General features: G+C 34.8%; 3 protein-coding genes across 3 annotated transcripts; all 3 read left to right on the forward strand.

The window, feature by feature from the left end:
• The first annotated feature begins 2,090 nt into the window (after positions 1–2,090).
• LOC122319139 lies at positions 2,091–4,030 on the forward strand. The gene is made up of 2 exons (XM_043137066.1): positions 2,091–3,108; positions 3,649–4,030. The coding sequence occupies exons 1-2, from the start codon at positions 2,473–2,475 to the stop codon at positions 3,799–3,801; spliced, it is 789 nt and encodes a 262-aa protein (XP_042993000.1). The 5' UTR covers positions 2,091–2,472; the 3' UTR covers positions 3,802–4,030.
• Positions 4,031–9,456: 5,426 nt separating this feature from the next.
• Positions 9,457–11,242, forward strand: LOC122319291. The gene is made up of 2 exons (XM_043137289.1): positions 9,457–10,286; positions 10,835–11,242. Exons 1-2 carry the CDS (start codon positions 9,651–9,653, stop codon positions 10,958–10,960), a joined length of 762 nt encoding a protein of 253 aa, XP_042993223.1. The 5' UTR covers positions 9,457–9,650; the 3' UTR covers positions 10,961–11,242.
• Positions 11,243–14,984: 3,742 nt separating this feature from the next.
• On the forward strand, positions 14,985–16,654 carry LOC122318704. The gene is made up of 2 exons (XM_043136275.1): positions 14,985–15,336; positions 16,539–16,654. Exons 1-2 carry the CDS (start codon positions 14,985–14,987, stop codon positions 16,652–16,654), a joined length of 468 nt encoding a protein of 155 aa, XP_042992209.1.
• Positions 16,655–18,884: the final 2,230 nt, after the last annotated feature.

The following is an 18,884-nucleotide window of genomic DNA, read 5'->3' on the forward strand; positions in this document are numbered from 1 at the left end:
TCGTCACCGGGATCAAGTTCCAACACTGTTTGGACTTGATTAATATCTCATACTGCTGAGCACCTACGGGTGGCATTGGCGCCTTAGGGCGCATTTGGTAGCGGAGATCTTTCATGGCAAACGAACATTTCGATAAAGGGGATGAAATCATTGGAAGGATACAACATGTAGTATCCTAATGTGGCACACTTGGGTGGAGGGGGGTGATTGTTGAGGGACCACTCCATGTGTGCCATCCACCCACCCCATGTGTGCCATCCACTATGTGTGCCCCATGTGTTGGTGGTGTCCAATTCACATGATGATATTCCTCACAAAGTGCTTTCATTGAGTGTCTAGCTTGTGCATTCCAGCACATATGTGGAGGGAGAAGGGTTGAGCCTCTCCTATAAAATAGGAGAGGTCATATGAAGGGAAATCCATCCCATTGAGAGAGAGAAGCAAGAGAGTGTGTGTAGTGTGCCATTTGAGATAGAGTTGTTTTGAATATAGTGTTTCCGCTCAGTGGACGTAGGCAAATTGCCGAACCACTTAAATATTGTCTCTATCTATTGTGGGTGTGATTTCTGGGCGGCTTTAGGCGCAACATTAGTAACGTCTGGAGATACAGGCTCCCTCTTGCCAAGGGTCGATCACCGTACGTTCTTGAAATTATATCGGTGTTCGAAGTCGAACTGCTATTGCCGTGGTACTTACCTGTCTTCTATATCGGGCAGACGTAGTTTATCATGCGATTCAACAATGAGCGACGAGGTAAGAATTGAAGAGCTATAAAGCAGAAACAAGGCGAGTGGTAACTTCGATTTCGTGAAAGAGAGCGTCACATACATGGTGATGGATGATCTGGAGATAAAGCCCATGTCGGTCGATCCTTTCATAACTCTGCTTAATGACCATAATATCAAGGAATTAGGGGCGATTGAGAAGAAAGTGATCGATGTGAGCATGGATGAGGTATCGCAGTCCTACCTTGATCCTCTTTTTTTTTTGGGTTATTTTTTAAATATAATTTTCTTTTATGCAGGTTATTTAGCAGATATCATTAGAATATATTATGAACAATGTGATTTGATTATGTCGGTGTCAATGTTATTGTTGAATATAACAATCTTGACTCTCAATTTGATTTCATTCTAGTGCGTGAAATTGTTGAAGGCTGCTATGCAATCCAAGACTGTTCTGACTGATGTCTTCCTGTCGAGACCATCAGAAACTGGGGAGTCAATCATGGGCCAAGTAAAGGCAGTTCTGTATTTCTGCCCGATTAATCTCTAGCTACTATGAACTGCTCTTGGATTGTTTTCGAAGAAGTATCCGGTCAAATTTGGTGTGGCAAGAATAAAATATGGAGGGTCACAAGTCTCGGATTGTTGTCTTTCCAGTCTGGATGCTTCTTATCAGTTTCTGCATAGGCGTTGCACTTTCTATCTATGGTATCTCAAACATTTTACTTCGAGTAACGTAATTTTCATTATCTATGGTGTGGACAAATGAGTAATAACACACACACACACATATATATATTTTATAATTTGTAAACAATCATGTTTTCAAATTAGAATATTTATGTTGAGTGATATTATTATAATCCTCATTTAAAATATAATTGTATATCTATAATTTTTCTTGGGTTACCATTATTTCTACTGATAAATGTTCTGAAAAAGTCTTATACTACATACTTCTATATAATTTAAGTGTAATTTATTATTTTTATCATTTTATTTAAATATACACATATTTAAATATTAAGATAGAAGGATAAAAATAATAAAATTAAATAAAAATGTGTGGTGTAAAGCTTTATAATTTATTATTCACATATTAGGACTGCATCAGTCACAGCTATTCAGTAAAGCAGCCCGGTTCTAGGATTGCTCCCTAGTTCCTATTGATCTATATACATAATTTTTTTCTATTTTGAGGGTTTGTGGAATTTATTGGTATTTATGAACCTCCATAAACTTACAATCCCTTATATGATTTATAAGTGACGAACATGTAGCTGGTAGATCGATGACAAAAGTACTCTTGACGAAATGGAAATAGAAAGAAGAAAAAAGAAAAACGAAGTGCATCGGTAATAAAAAAAAAAGGATGTGGTTGGAAAACTCTCAGTTAAAAAAATAAGAATTCTATTTAAAGGTTCTTAAAAAAAAAAAATACAAAAATAGAGAGAGTGAGAGAGAGAATTGGAATTCAAGAGCACTGTTTTTCATATTACATTAAATTGTTATTAAATAAAAGAAGAAGCCAACGATAGCCCCATCGGTCTCCAAGCATTTCCCTAATTGCAAAGTCTTCTCATATTCTTCTCATATTTTGGGGAAAGAAGAAAAAAAAGAGAAACCTTTTCATATTCTTGTCAGGATTCGCAAGCCTTCTCTCCAATTTTTCCACACCCCTCCTTATAAAACGGACATTGGTTTACTCTTACCCATTCGAAGATAATTCATTCTGATACCTAAAGAAATGGCAGCCACCAAGATAAGCCTGAAGCTGTGGATCGACAAGAAGAGAAACCGAGTGCTGTTTGCTGAAGCAGGCAAGGACTTCGTTGATTTCCTCCTAGAAACTTTTACCCTGCCGGTCGTAACTGTCACTAGGTTCCTGAAAAATGAAGACACAGCAGGCTGCTTGCAAAGCCTGTACGATAGCGTCGTAAACCTGAGCGATACTTTCATCCGGCAAGGAGTAAGCAAAGACTTGGTGTTGAAGCCCAGAGCAGTAACTTCTGGTGCTACAGACTCCCTTCTCTTGCCAAGGGTCGAGTCCTACACATTCAGGAAATTCTATCGGTGTCGGAACTCGAATTGCATGAGTACCTATGGTGTTTACAAGTCTACTCGAAGTGCGAAAAATTGTTATGTATGCAACTCATCACCAAATCAGATGCACGAGGTATCGCTCAGTGTTGAAGAGGTAATAAGCGAAAACAAGGAGAGTGGCAATTTCAGTTTCGTGAAAGAGATCGTCCCATACATGGTAATGGATGACCTGAGGATGAAGCCCATGTCCTCCAACACTTTTATTACTCTGCTTAATGAGTATAATCTCAAGGATGTGGGTGCGATTGAAGAGAAAGTGGTCGCTTTGGGCATGGATGAGGTATATATGGCAGTACCTTGTTTTCTTTCTTTTTGTTATTTCATTTTCATAATTCCTTAATATGATTTTCTTTTTGGACGAAGTTGGACTGTAACGTCGTTAAATTAATTATGCTCTCAATATGTGGTTATAAATGCGAGTCTTAAACCATTAGATAGACTATAGTGGCCATTTATAAGCAATTAGACGTCGCTTACAACTTACAAACATAGGCTATTGCTGATTCGATTGGAACTCTATTCTTTCTAAAATAATTCAGAAAAACAGATGGAAGAGTCAAAGGGTGGAAGAGCAGTACAGAAACCTTGGAATCCACAAAAAGCCAATCCATCCCCCTAATTAGTTCATGGACCTCCTGTATTAATTTTCATACACGTTCGCAACTCCACTATTTAAGTATTAATAGCAACCTGATATTGTATATATAGAAGAACGAAAGTAGTAACTATGGAAGAGTAAGTATACTGTTGTCATTGATTATATATATATACACATATAATATAATATGACTATTTTGTTCCTAAATTTGTTTGTTGCCAGTGTGTGAAGTTGATCAAGGCTGCTCTGCAATCCAAGACTGTTCTGACAGATGTCTTCCTGCCTAGACCATCTGAAACTGTGGAGTCAATCAAAACGAGTGGGACTTCTGAAGGAACAAATAAAGGAAGTTCTGTATCTCCGCCCGATGAATGAATTGCTGAAGACTACTATTATCTATTTAGAAATGGAATGGAATGTTTAACTTGGAAATGGAATGTGTACTGCTAAACTGTCTTTAAGAGCTACTTTGGGTGAGCTTCGAGCTAGCCTTCGAGTGTGTGCTACAAAATGGAAGGTGTATCAAACAGCAATATTTTTAGTAGACTCAAAAATATAAACAACAACAAAGATGCCATGCACAGAACGATGGTTTTTATAAAAATATGTCGATGGATTTTCCCCTTACATGGATGTTTGTTCTAAGGATCGACATGTTGATCAGGGAGATACGTACACTTTCTCCCTGTATTTGCTAGCTTTGAGTGCAATAGTTTTAGGAAATCTTAGGAACTCAAACCTACATTACGAAAATGCTTAATTAATTCAATATATTAATTAGTTAGAAGATACTTGTGTCCATGAATCAAGATCGTGGGGCTAATGGTTGATCCTCTAATTGTTGTAGGCCTGCGACCATTACTCGATCTGGTGTTATTGACCATGAAACCGAATAGTTATTTAGCAAATTTAAAATACGTGCAGTGAAAGTGCTGTTATTGCGTGCATCTGATGCTTAATTAATTAGTGATATTGTCGCGAAAGGAGTTCTAATTTTGGTTGACGAAGCCTCCCCTATCTTCCCCCTCCATTTTCCAGTTTTGAAACCCACAACCAGCCCTTGTAAACCACTGCTTGCCGCTGCTCTACCACTTTTGATGTCATCCATGATCTAGCACACTCTTGATCTTCCAGATTTTTCTTTCCGCTGTTGTAAGTAAACTTCCAATGAATCTCTTTGAAATTTAAACAACATTTGTATACTAACGTTTTTTTTTTTTTGCAATCTAGTTGGTTGGACTGGGCCTTGGGCCTAGTGGATCATTGTAAAATTGAAACTATGGTTGAGATTGGTCTGGGCCTTGGGAAAAAAACGGAGGATGGAATTACGCATATAGTTGATTTGTGAAAATGTGTTTGTGATTGTTTGTGATGTATATTGCCTAATGTGTTTCTTGCTATGTCATCCAATATTCTGTCTATCATGCATTTGCATTTTTGTATTGATGAATACTATGCCCTTTGATAGTATTGTGAAATGGGTGAAAATAGTGTTTTGGTGTGGAAGTGTCAATAAATTATTTTTGATTGTGTGTGTATCATAACCTCAAGTCGAAATGGGGCATTATCTCGATGAACCTCCTCTAGTCATTCGGGAGTGTATAAGATTGAGTGACGTTCCCTAAGTTGTCGTCGGGTGACAACAGGATTGGACGAGATGGTAACGCTCTCGTGCCGATTCGGTGGCCCCTCTACTAGTGGGGGCTAGAGGTTGCCTGATCAAGAAAGTGCTGGGTATCGTTCGTTAGGAAATTACATGCACGGTTGTTACAGGGAGTCAGGGTGTGCAGATAATCCCTATGGGAGACCATGGGTTTTTGGCGTGTGTGGATAGATATGTCATTTTCTGAAAAATGATAAAATTGTTCTTGCATGTCTTACCATGTGGTTGCGGGCATATTAATTGTATTAAATATGTTTTAATCTTTTGGATGTTACTTGGTTGCTTACTTATTGAGATTTCATAATCTCACTGTGGTATTTCTACCCTACGGTTTTATGGAATCGTAGACTTTGATACAAAAAAAGATTTTGAGCCTAAGGGACCAGCTTCGTCGGAGAAGTGACTTGCTGGTGTTGCTAGTTGATTTTGGGATTTGTTTCCCTTATGTTATGTATTTTCCTTTGATTTATTTTTGTTGGATGACTGTATAACCTCTTTAAGGATTTTTATTTCACTGTATAGTTTTAAAATTCTGGTACTCACTACTCAGTTGGCTACCATTTATTTCTCCGCTGCGATTATTATTATTGCACGCTTATTTGTATGTTGCACACAATTTGAGCACTTGGCGATTGGGGTGTGTGACTCGTGTGGTCCTCGTCTTGATGTCACGACTTCCACCTGTTCACATGTGGGGATCGAGGGCTTTAATAACTTTATAATATTTTTATTCAACTTATTCTCTCTCATTTTCAAAAACCTCATAAAATATTTTAATGTTTGGATTTTGAGCTGAGTTGAATTCTTTATTCATAGTGGTGAGTTGAGATGATGGTATGAATTTTATGGGGCCCACCTAAGGTGAGTTTAGATGTGTTTAGATGTTAAGATAAATTTAGATGTATTTATGAGAAACTAAAAAAGGTTGTAGGTTTCTCGTGTAAAGATGTGTTGAGTTAAAAAAGGTTGTGGATCTCATGTATAAAGAAATTTTAAGTTGAGATGAGTTTAGTAATTTAAGAGTTGGATGTTTGGATGCTAGGCTCAGTTTAAAATTAAATTGAACCGAGTATTGAACTGAGTTGATCTCAGTTGAGTTTAACTTTTAAACGACCTAATTCAAATAATTTTTAACTCATTTCGACTCAAATATTTTATTATTATTTATAAATCAACTCAACTTGCTTAGTTTGGATGTAAAAATAATTTCATTTCATCTCACATCTTCTCATCTAATTTCATCATTACAAATTTTTTAAAATTTTCACACAAAATATAATAAACAATTTAACTTTTTTAAATCTCAAAATATTAAAAATATTAAAAATTAATATTATAATAATATTTTATTCTAATTTCAATTAAGACCATTTCATATCTACGGTTTAAATAGTGATTTGAAATGAGATGAGTTAAAATCAAAGTTAAATAAAATATTGTTAAAATATTATTTTTTAATATTACTATTATTTTGATATTTGAAAAAATTGAATTATTTATCATATTTTATGTGAAAATTTTAAAAAATTATAACGATAAAATGAAACACTTCTCATATCCAAACAAACATAAGTATTGGCACAAGCCAGTATCTCGGCTTGAATTGTCGGACTCAAAGGAGTGATAAGGTTGAGCATAACTATCGAAGTGATAAGATTGAAAACTCCCACAATTCATACTACAATAGTGGAGAGACGTTGAAGGATGAAGGAATATCAATGGCAACAACTTTAACCCGAAATGGTAGTTTGACTAGTTAAGGAAATCTTAACAAATTGATTGAGCAAATCTCAGATTCAAACAGAGCAAATATTGGAGTATTTTCGCAAAGCATATCTCGGATCATATCTTGGAACTTGACACAACATATATAAAAGCCAAAATAACTCAAATCACTCTCAGATAGTCTCGGATTTTATATTGCTAGTTATATGGATTCTATGTAATTTGTTTCGGATTTAATGTAGTTTAACTGAATATGTTGACTCAGATTATGCAGGTGATCTTGACAGACACTGATCGACAACTACATTTGTGTTCACAATGACTGGAGGACTAGTTAGTTGGTGATCAAATTTGCAGTCTACGATTGCACTATCATCTACGGTGGCTGAATACATGACTGTAACAAAAGTCGTGAAAGAAGTCATTTGGTTACAAGGATTGGTAACAGACTTGGGCTTTAAGCAGCAAGAGGCTACCGTTTACTGTGACAGTCAAAGTGCAATTCATTTGGCTAAGAATCAAGTGTATCACTCTCGAACAAAACACATAGATGTCCGATTTCACTTTATACGTATAAAGTGAAATCGGACATCTATGTGTTTTGTTCGAGAGTGATACACTTGATTTCAAAAGATTGGCACTGAAGATAATCCAACAGATAAATTGACAAAAGTCGTCACAAGGATCAAGTTTCAACACTGTTTGAACTTGATCAATATTGTACACTGCTGAGCACCCTCGAGTGCATTAGAGCACATTCGATAGCTAAAGTCTCTCATGTCAAAGAAGGAGGTGCATTCATTTGAAGAATGAATAAGTTTGTAAGCATCCTGATATGACACACTTGGATGGAGGGGTGATTGTTAAAAATAGTCACCTAAGTGTGAATGCAGAGATTAAACAGCTGCTGCACATGCACCGTCCACCGTCTAAATTGAAAATCAGCACCGTCCTATGGTTTAAAGATTAACTCTAGTTGTTAGCTCACCATTAATTACGGTTGATGTTCAGGAGAGATTCTCTTATAAAATGAGAGCTCATATATATAAACTTGAGTGGGCAAAATAGAGAGATAGTAGACATGAGAGAAAAATTGTTGAGTGTTGTAATCTCATACAAACTCAATGAATTTTAATTCTAGTAGAAGTAGGCAATTTGCTAAACTATTTAAATATCGTCTTATGTAATTTTAGACATACTAGAAGTGCAACACTTACAATCCCTTATATGATTTATAAGTGACGAACATGTAGCTGGTAGATCGATGACAAAACTACTCTTAATGAAATGGAAATAGAAAGATGAAAAAAGAAAAACGAAGTGCATCGGTAACAAAAAAAGGATGTAGTTGGAAAACTCTCAGTTAAAAAAATAATAATTCTATTTAAAGGTTCTAAAAAAGAAAAAATACAAAAATAGAGAGTGAGAGAGATTTGGAATTCAAGAACACTGTTTTTCATATTACATTAAATTGTTATTTATTTAAACTTAAATTAGAAAAAATAATTTAATTATTTAAATCATATCCTATCCTACTGGGACGAGGTGATACCAAAAGTAATAATAATATTACATTTTAATGATAGAATAAGGGAAAGCTAGTTGTCCTGAGAATGAATCTCTCTCTATATATATATATATTTTAACTTAATAATTAAGGAAATATTTTTAATAATATTGTGCTTTTTTTTTAAATATTTAAGTGTATAATAAATAAATAAATAAATACCAAATGACCTGATCAAGAGAATTTATAAGGCTAGAGAATAATAGTAAGACGAATACGTAGGAGTGAACCAATGAGTCAACTTTTCATGTAAAATGCCACTTGTCAGACAGATAAATTTTAATTTCATTTAGATAATAAGACAATGATTTGTAAATAATATTAAAATAATTTATGAATAATATCTGAAAATTCTATTCCCAATAAGAACTTAAACTGAACGCTCCAAATGAGAGGAAACCAACAACCGCTTATCTCTTTGGAAGAAACTGCTGTTGGATACTAAACACTTTTTTTTTTTTTTTTTAAGCATCTGTTGGATAGTAAGAGCCTCTTTGGAATAGAGTTTGAAAAGTATTTTTAATTGTTTAAATGCTCAAGAAAAAATAATATATTTAGTAAATTTATAAAAAGTACTTTAATCATTTAAAAAAATTAAAAATCTACTTTTTTTTAAAAAGTACCTAATTGAAGTTTTTATCGAAAAGCACATACAGATAATTGTATATTTTTAAAAAATTAATATAACTAATTTTAAAAGTACTTTAGCGACATGATTACTAAACAGTAAATAACTTTTTAATAGTAAAGATTGTTATTTAAGTTATAAGCTATATTTTTCACTACAACCCTAAACATGCACTAAACTTAATTTCAATTATTTCTTTAGTGTTCTCGTATTCTTTTAATTTACCGAGAAAAATAAATATCATTAATTTCAAGGGTACCTTATTCAGAGCTACTGCTAGTTATATTTTGTATATTTTTTTTTTGTACTTTTTTTTACATATATTTTTTTAATATTTTAGAAAAAATAAAATTATTAAAAATTTTTACTTAATTATTAAATAATATATATATATATATATATAAATAAAGAAGAAGAAGCCAACGATAGCCCCATCGGTCTCCAAGCAATTCCCTAACTGCAAATTAAGTCTTCTCATATTCTTCTCATATTTTGGGGAAAGAAAAAGAAAGAGAAACCCTTGCATATTCTTGTCAGGATTCGCAAGCCTTCTCTCCAATTTTTCCACACCCCTCCTTATAAAACGGACATTGTTTTACTCTTACCCATTCGAAGATCATTCATTCAGTACCAAAACAAAAATGGCAGCCACCAAGATAAGCCTGAAGCTGTGGATCGACAAGAAGAGAAACCGAGTGCTGCTTGCTGAAGCAGGCAAGGACTTCGTCGATTTCCTCTTAGAAACTTTTACTCTGCCGGTCGTAACTGTCACTAGGTTCCTGAAAAATGAAGACACAGCAGGCTGCTTGAAAAACCTGTACGATAGCGTCGTAAACCTGAGCGATACTTTCATCCAGCAAGGAGTAAGAAAAGACTTGGTGTTGGGGCCAAGAGTAGTAACTTCTGGTGCTACAGACTCCCTTCTCTTGCCAAGGATCGAGTCCTACACATTCAGGAAATTCTATCGGTGTCAGAACTCGAATTGCATGAGTAGGCATGGCGTTTACAAGTCTACTCGAACTGAGAAACATTGTTATGTATGCAACTCATTACCAAATCAGATGCACGAGGAACCGCTCAGCGTTGAAGAGGTAATAGGCGAAAACAAGGAGAGTGGCAATTTCAGTTTCGTGAAAGAGATCGTCCCATACATGGTAATGGATGACCTGACGATGAAGCCCATGTCCTGCAACACTTTTATTACTCTGCTCAATGAGTATAATCTCAAGGATGTGGGTGCGATTGAAGAGAAAGTGGTCGCTTTGGGCATGGATGAGGTATATATATATGGCAGTACCTTGTTTTCTTTCTTTTTGTTATTTCACTTTCATAATTCCTTAATATGATTTTCTTTTTGGACGAAGTTGGACTGTAACGTAGTTAAATTAATTATGCTCTCAATATGTGGTTATAAATGCGAGTCTTAAACCATTAGATAGACTATAGTGGCCATTTATAAGCAATCAGACGTCGCTTACAACTTACAAACATAGGCTATTGCTGATTCGATTGGAACTCTATTCTTTCTAAAATAATTCAGAAAAACAGATGGAAGAATCAAAGGGTGGAAGAGCAGTACAGAAACCTTGGAATCCACAAAAGGCCAATCCATCCCCCTAATTAGTTCATGGACCTCCTGTATTAATTTTCATACACGTTTGCAACTCCACTATTTAAGTATTAATAGCAACCTGATACTGTATATATAGAAGAACGAAAGTAGTAACTATGGCAGAGTAAGTATACTGTTGTCATTGATTATATATATACACATATACATATAAAATAATATGACTATTTTGTTCCTAAATTTGTTTGTTGCCAGTGTGTGAAGTTGATCAAGGCTGCTCTGCAATCCAAGACTGTTCTGACAGATGTCTTCCTGCCTAGACCATCTGAAACTGTGGAGTCAATCAAAACGAGTGGGACTTCTGAAGGAACAAATAAATGAAGTTCTGTATTTCCGCCGGATGAATGAATTGCTGGAGACTACTATTATCTATTTAGAAATGGAATGGAATGTTTAACTTGGAAATGGAATGTGTACTGCTAAACTGTCTTTAAGAGCTACTTCGGGTGAGCTTCGAGCTAGCCTTCGAGTGTGTGCTACAAAATGGAAGGTGTATCAAACAGCAATATTTTTAGTAGACTCAAAAATATAAACAACACTAAAGATGTCATGCACAGAACGATGGTTTTTGATAAAAATATGTCGTTGGATTTTCCCTTTAAATGGATGTTTGTTCTACGGATCGACATGTTGATCAGGAAGATACGTGTACGTTCTCCCTGTATTTGCTAGCTTTGAGTGTAGTAGTTTTAGGAAATCTTAAGAACTCAAACCTACATTACGAAAATGCTTAATTAATGCAATATATTAATTAGTTAGAAGATACTTGTGTCCATGAATCAAGATCGTGGGGCTAATGGTTGATCCTCTAATTGTTGTAGGCCTGCAACCATTACTCGATCTGGTGTTATTGGCCATGAAACCGAATAGATATTTGGCAAATTTAAATTACGTGCAGTGAAAGTGCTGTTATTGCGCGCATCTGATGCTTAATTAGTGATATGGTCGCGAAAGGAGTTCTAATTTTGGTTGACGAAGTTGGGGTTTACCATCCCCATAAAACATACATCCTGATTTGCTTATAGCATATTACTATCTTTTCAAAACATTCTACATCTTATTATCAATTTTTTCACTATTCTATTAAAATAATTTTTCTCTACTATTTCTTTATTATTATTTTTTTTACTAATTTCTTTGTACATCTTTAACTACCAATTTTTTGTCTTTCTAGGACAGAGCGGAAGAAAATGTTTTAACTTTTCTTTTTTTTCACATTTTCATAATTATTTAATTATTTCTTGCACCCGTGTTTTTCACTTTTCATCTATAAATAAAGAAAAAAAGAAAATGATAGTATGTTTATAACTTTTTTTTTAATGTTTATATATTTAATTTTTTAATATTTTTATTTCATTAACTATTAAGAAAATGATTTTTAATATATTGATATATTTTTAATTTTTTAAAATATTTATAGATGTTTAAAAATATAAAAAGAATTAAAATCAAAATGTATAATTTATAGTAATGAAGACGCTCAACGGTCAAGCTAGAGGGCACATTTGGGAGAGAAATCTTGGGAGAGAGAGAAAAGATGAAAGGAGCGCCCCGGAAACACAAGCCGTGGCCCGTGGATGAAAGAAATCTTAGTTCAGAAGAATAGAAAAGGAAAATAAAATATAAAAAGAGAAGAAAGTTTGAATGATGCAATTTATTGATACTCATGGACTCCAATAATTATTTATTAAGTAACGTTGTTTACTATTTTTTTACTATTTCATTACCTATTATTAAATAATTTATAGACCAATCATTTGATTCTAATTCATGAAATGTTAGTTATTTATTTTGAAATTAAGATACGGTTTAGATGGTGAGTTGAAATGAGATGAATTAAAATTAAAGTTGAATAAAATATTGTTAAAATATTATTTTTTAATATTACTATTATTTTGAGATTTGAAAAAATTGAATTGTTTATCATATTTTATGTGAGAATTTTCAAAAATTATAACGATAAAATGAAACACTTCTCATATCCACACAGACATAAGTATTGGCACAAGCCAGTATCTTGGCTTGAATTGTCGAACTCAAAGGAGTGATAAGGTTGAGCATAACTATCGAAGTGATAAGATTGAAAACTCCCACAAGTCATACTACAATAGTAGAGAGATCTTGAAGGATGAATGACTATCAATGACAACAACTTTAACCCGAAATGGTAGTTTGACTAGTTAAGGAAATCTCAACAAATTGATTGAGCAAATCTCGGATTCAAAACAGAGCATATATTAGAGTATTTTCACAGAGCATATCTCGGATCATATCTTGGAACTTGACACAGGATATCTCAAAGCCAAAATAACTCAAATCACTCTCAGATAATCTCGGATTTTATGTTACTAGTTATATGGATTCTATGTAATATGTTTCGGATTTAATGTAACTTTGTTATCCCAATTTTTGTGTTTAAATAGAGGACATGGTCCTCTGGAACAAAAAAAAAAACGCAATTACATCTGCCTCCAACCCCGGTACAGTTTGATTCGAAAGTTACTAAGTGCAGCCTTTGACATTGGTTTGGTGAAGAGGTCTGCTACTTGCTCTATAGTGGAGATATGCTCTGTGAAAATACTCCAAGATATGCTCTGTTTTGAATTCGAGATTTGCTCAATCAATTTGTTGAGATTTCCTTAACTAGTTAAACTACCATTTCGGGTTAAAGTTGTTGCCATTGATACTCCTTCTTCCTTGAACGTCTCTCCACTATTGTAGCATGAATTGTGGGAGTTTTCAACCTTATCACTCTTTTGAGTCCCACAATTACGCCGAGATGCTGGCTTGTGCGAATAATAAGTATTTCTATCTTTAAATTGTCAAACAGCCGTAAACCTTGTTTGGATTAGTGTAAAGAAAGTGATTCCCATCATGGTTACGCATCCAGCTCGTAGATGACAAAAGTAGTTCCGGTGAAAATAGAACAGATAAAGGAGAGATAGAAAAAACAAAAGAAGATAGACAAAAGAAGTGCACTGACAGCAAAAGGTGTTGGTGGAAGAGAAAACAATAAGAAATAAAAAGAAGGAAAGGAAAAGAAAAGTACGAAGTCGAAGAAAAAAATCGAAAACTACAAGAAATTTGACAAAAGCAAGTTAATGGAAAATAAAAATGAAGAGAGAGAGAGAGAGAGAGAGAGAGAGAGAGAGAGAGAGAGAGAGAGAGAGAGAGAGAGAGAGAGAGAGAGAGAGAGAGTACAAGAAATTAAAGAACAACTAAGTTTCAATAACTACCAAGTCTTTTCGTATATATGTAGTTGTATAACAAGTCATAATTTGATACATATTCTTCCCTCCAATTTTTCAACTACCCATTTGAAGATCATTCATTCAGATACTAGAACAAAAATGGCAGAAACCAAGATAAGCCTGAAGTTGTTGACAGACAAGCTGTTGATATTGTCTATGCATTTTTTTTATATATATATTTTGTTTATTTGGTTAATTAGTTATGTGTGTGGTGTTTTTGAAACTAATATTTTAGACTCTATCATATCTGAGATAAAAAAAAAAATTTAAATCATTTGGATCAGAAAAACCAACTAACCCAACAAAAAAAACTTAAAATTGAATTACACATGTAAACCAAATTGAACCAAATCAAAATCGAAAAAATTAAACCGAAGTCATTAGACCCCAAAATCAGTTCTTGGGTGAATGGTTTATATCAGATTTCAAAATCGACTTAAATAAATTTAATTTTAAAATATATCTAAAATCAAATAGAACCGAACCCATTAGACCTCTAATTAAGAGATGAAGAAGAGAAACGAATGCACGTGGCAGATAAAAATGCACCCATGACTACGTACATTTAAATGATGCAATCTCTTAAGACATGGACCTCAATAATAATTAGTTTGTAGACCCAACTATTACTAAAATTCAAATAGTTGTAAACATTGTTAATATTATAGCCTAAAAGCAAGTCATTCCCCGATTGTTCCATCAGGCTCATGCATGTAACTGCTGGACGGCACATGTACTCCCGTACAAATGAGAGTGACGGAAGAAACAAAAGAAAACAAAAGAAAATTAGAAAGAGTAATATATATATACATTCATTTTTACAATTTTTTTTTATAGTTATATGGTAAGATAAGAGTATTTATAAAAAATATTATTATATTTATAAGTTATTTTTCTAAAAAATGACTCAAATCTAAACATAATTATATAAAAAGTTCTAAAAATGATTGCAAAAAGTCTTGGAGGAAGAGAAGAGGTGAGAATAAACAGAAGCGAAGGAAGGGAAGATGATTTGTGTGAATTTGAGATAGTTCTTGAAAAAAAAAAGGGCAAACTTATAACAAAAATTTATTCAATTTCGGACACCTAAAAAAATGGCAGAAACCAAGATTAGCCTGAAGCTTGTGATAGACGAGAAGAGAAACCGAGTGCTCCTCGCTGAAGTCGGCAAGGACTTTGTTGATTTCCTCTTAGAAGCCTTCACTTTGCCGGTCGTGACTGTCGCGCGCTTCCTGAAAAATGAAGACTTGGCAGGCAGCTTGCAAAGCCTCTACAATAGCATTGAAAACCTAAGTGACTCTTTCATCCAACTAGGACGAAGCAAAGATTTGGTGTTAAGACCCAAATTAGTAACGTCTAGAGATACAGGCTCCCTCATGCCAAGGGTCGATCACTGTGCGTTCTTGAAATTATATCGGTGTTTGAAGTCGAACTGCTATTGCCATGGTACTTACCTGTCTTCTATATCGGGCAGACGTTGTTTATCATGTGATTAAAAAATGAGCAACGAGGTAAGAATTGAAGAGCTAGAAAGTAGAAACAAGGCGAGTGGTAATTTCGATTTTGTGAAAGTCTCAAGTGTATCACTCTCGAACAAAATACATAGATATCCGATTTGCTTTATACGTGAAATATTAGAAGAAGAGGACATCAAAGTTCAGAAGATTGGCACTAAAGATAATCTAGCAAATATGTTGACGAACGTCGTCACAAGGATCAAGTTCCAATATTGTTTGGACTTGATCAATATTGTACATTGCTGAGCACCCTCGGGTGCATTGGAGCTCATTCGATAGCGGAAGTCTCTCATGTCAAAAACGGAGGTGCATTCATTTGAAGAATGAATAAATTTGTAAGTAGATTGGTATGACACACTTGGGTGGATAGGGTGATTGTTGAAAATAGCCACCTCAGTGTGAATGCAGAGATTAAACAGCTGTTGCACATGCACCGTCCATCGTCCAAATTGAAAATCAGCAACGTCCTATGGGTTAAAGATCAACTCTAGTTGTTACCTCACCATTAATTACAGTTGATCTTCAAGAGAGCTTCTCCTATAAAAGGAGAGCTCATATGTATAAACTTGAGTGGGCAAAACAAAGAGATAGTGGACATGAGAGAGAAATTGTTGAGTGTTGTAATCTCATACAAACTCAGTAAATTTTGGCTCCAGTGGATATAGACAATTTGCTGAACCATTTAAATATCGTCTTGTGTGATTTTGGACAGGCTAGAGGTGTAACAATTGGTATCAGAGCTTTGGTTTGCACTGTCCAAAAATTCAGTTGATCGAAATCAACTTTTGACAACTCTAGGGTGTTCCTCGCATCAAGATGAATCCGTTACCACAAACGGAATAAAAAACGGAGGTCAGATGAGCCCGCATGCGCCTCACTCACAGCTAGAGATTGAAAGACACTCCCCCACGTGCCCCCAAGTGCCCTAAAGACTCTCTACGCATGCATCTCACGCGCCAGACGATTAGGACTGTTCATTTTTTCAGATCCCTTTTGGGCTTGATCTAAGCCATTTGGAGTTCAATTTCAATAATTAAATAGTGCATTCCAATTATTTGGATCATTTCGGACTCATCCGTACAGTTAGAATTTTGAAATTTTCTATCTAAATTTTTTAAATTCATATGGAAGGTTCTAGAAGAGATAAGAGCTCTAAAAATGCCAGTAGCTCTGCACGTCGGTCCACAGTGTCAAATGCCAAGTTCAAAGTTGATAAGTTTGATAGAACAAACAACTTCGGCATGTGACAATGCGAAGTAATGGACGTTTTGATCCAACAAGAGTTGAATATTGTATTAGAAGAAAAACCAGATTATATGACTGAAAAAGATTGAAGAAAGCTTAATACCCAAGCTTGCAGTACAATCCAGTTATGCCTTACCAAATAGCAGAAATACTTTGTCATGAGAGAGACAAATGCAAGGGAAATTTGGCAAAAATTAGAAGATAAGTTCATGAAAAAGTGCATTGAGAACAATTTGTACTTGAAGAAAAAACTCTTCAAATTCCAGTTTCGTGAAGGATTTCTATGTCTGAACATCTGAATAGTTATAATCAAATTCTTGCTAATTTATTAAACTTGGATGTTGAAATCCAAGATGAAGATAAGGTTTTACTTTTATTAAATTCATTGCCTGATACATATGATCATTTAATTACTACACTATTGTATGGGAAGGAAAAGATCAGTTTTGATGATGTATCTAGTTCTTTAATTAGCAATGAGTACTACAGTAAAGATAAGCATGTACAGCTAGATACATCAAGTAAAGCGTTAACAGTAAGAGGGAGACCACAATCAAGGTATCTTGGAAAGAAGAAAGGTTTTCAATCAAAAACCCGGACCACATCACATGGTTCATTAGTTGGAAGAAAACTCGCCAGCGACGAGTGTTCCTTTTGTCGCAACAAAAAACACTGGAAGAATGATTGTCCCAAGTTGAAGAGACAACAGCAGAATCAATCTACCACAGTCAATGTAGATGACGATTAAGATTTTTCCTTGATAAGTTCATCATCCATTTGTCATTCTGATAAATGGATTATGGATTCCGGATGTAACTATCACATGTGTCCCAATCGGGACTGGTTTATTGACTTCACAAAGATTGAGGGTGAAACAGTACTTATGGGCAATGACAGTGCCTGTAAGACTCAGGGAATAGGTAGCATTTGATTAAAGCTACATGATGGCAGCGTCACGACTCTGAATCTCATCTCACTTGGATCTCTGGATTTAAAGGGATTCAAAATCCCCATTGAAGATGGAACTCTCAAAGTAGTAATAGGAGTTCAGGTGGCTATGAAGGATTTGAAGCGAGGAAACTTGTACTTCTTATAAGAAAGTACTGTTGATGGAAGAGCTTCCACATGCTGTGAGAAGCTAGATGAGACTGATGCCGACACCACTAGTTTTTGGCATATGCGTATAGGACATGCTGAAGAAAAAGTTTTGCAAACACTGGTGAAGCAAGGCTTACTTAAAGGTGACAAGACTGGTAAATTATCTTTCTGTAAGCACTGTATATTGGGAAAGCAGAGGTGGATCAAGTTTGAAACCACTGTAAACAATATACAGGGGATACTTGACTATGTACACTCGATGTTTGGGGACCTACCCAAAATGCATCTTTAGGAGGTAAGCATTGGTTTGTAACTTTTGTAAATGATTATTTTCGTCATGTGTGGGTGTATACGATGTAGAATAAAGATAAAGTGCTGAAAATCTTCCTTGATTGAAAGAAAATGATTGAGACTCAGACCGGCAGAAAAATCAAGCTGCTCAGATTTGATAATGGAGGTGAGTACATTTCAAAGCTCTTCATGGAAGTATGCCGGAGAGAGGAAATTGTCAGACACTTCACGATACTAGAATGATGTGGCAGAACGGATGAACTGTATTTTACTAGAGAAAGTGCGATGTATGTTACTGGATGCTGGATTCAATAAACAATTTTAGGCTGAAGCTGTGACATATGCCTGTCACCTCATCAACCGACTACCCGCAACTGCCAATGACGGGAAGATACCTATTGAAATGTGGAAATGTACACATGCTACTGATTATAACTCTTTACACGTTTTTGGATGTCCTGTTTACTATCATGCTAAAGAGAGTAAGTTTGATCCTAGAGCCAAGAAAGTAAAATTCTTAAACTTTAGTACTGGTATAAAAAGGTATAGACTTTAGTGCATAGAGTCTAAAAAGGTAATCATCGGTAGAGATGTTACATTCAACGAATCTGATATGCTTAAGTCACATAAGCATAAAGATTCCAATGAAGGCATCCATAATGGCGAAACACCAGATGATTTGCAGAATGTGAAGTTTATTACTTCAAAAAATTCGGGAGAGCATGGACAAGATAAAGTTGATAGTCCAGTTACAGTATTTCCACGTCAACCTGAATCAATAGCAACCAACAGGTCGAGACGAGAGAAACGTGTACCTACATATTTTGTAGACTATGTGACATA

This window comes from Carya illinoinensis, chromosome 8 (genome assembly GCF_018687715.1).
Source record: "Carya illinoinensis cultivar Pawnee chromosome 8, C.illinoinensisPawnee_v1, whole genome shotgun sequence".
Taxonomy (NCBI): domain Eukaryota; kingdom Viridiplantae; phylum Streptophyta; class Magnoliopsida; order Fagales; family Juglandaceae; genus Carya; species Carya illinoinensis.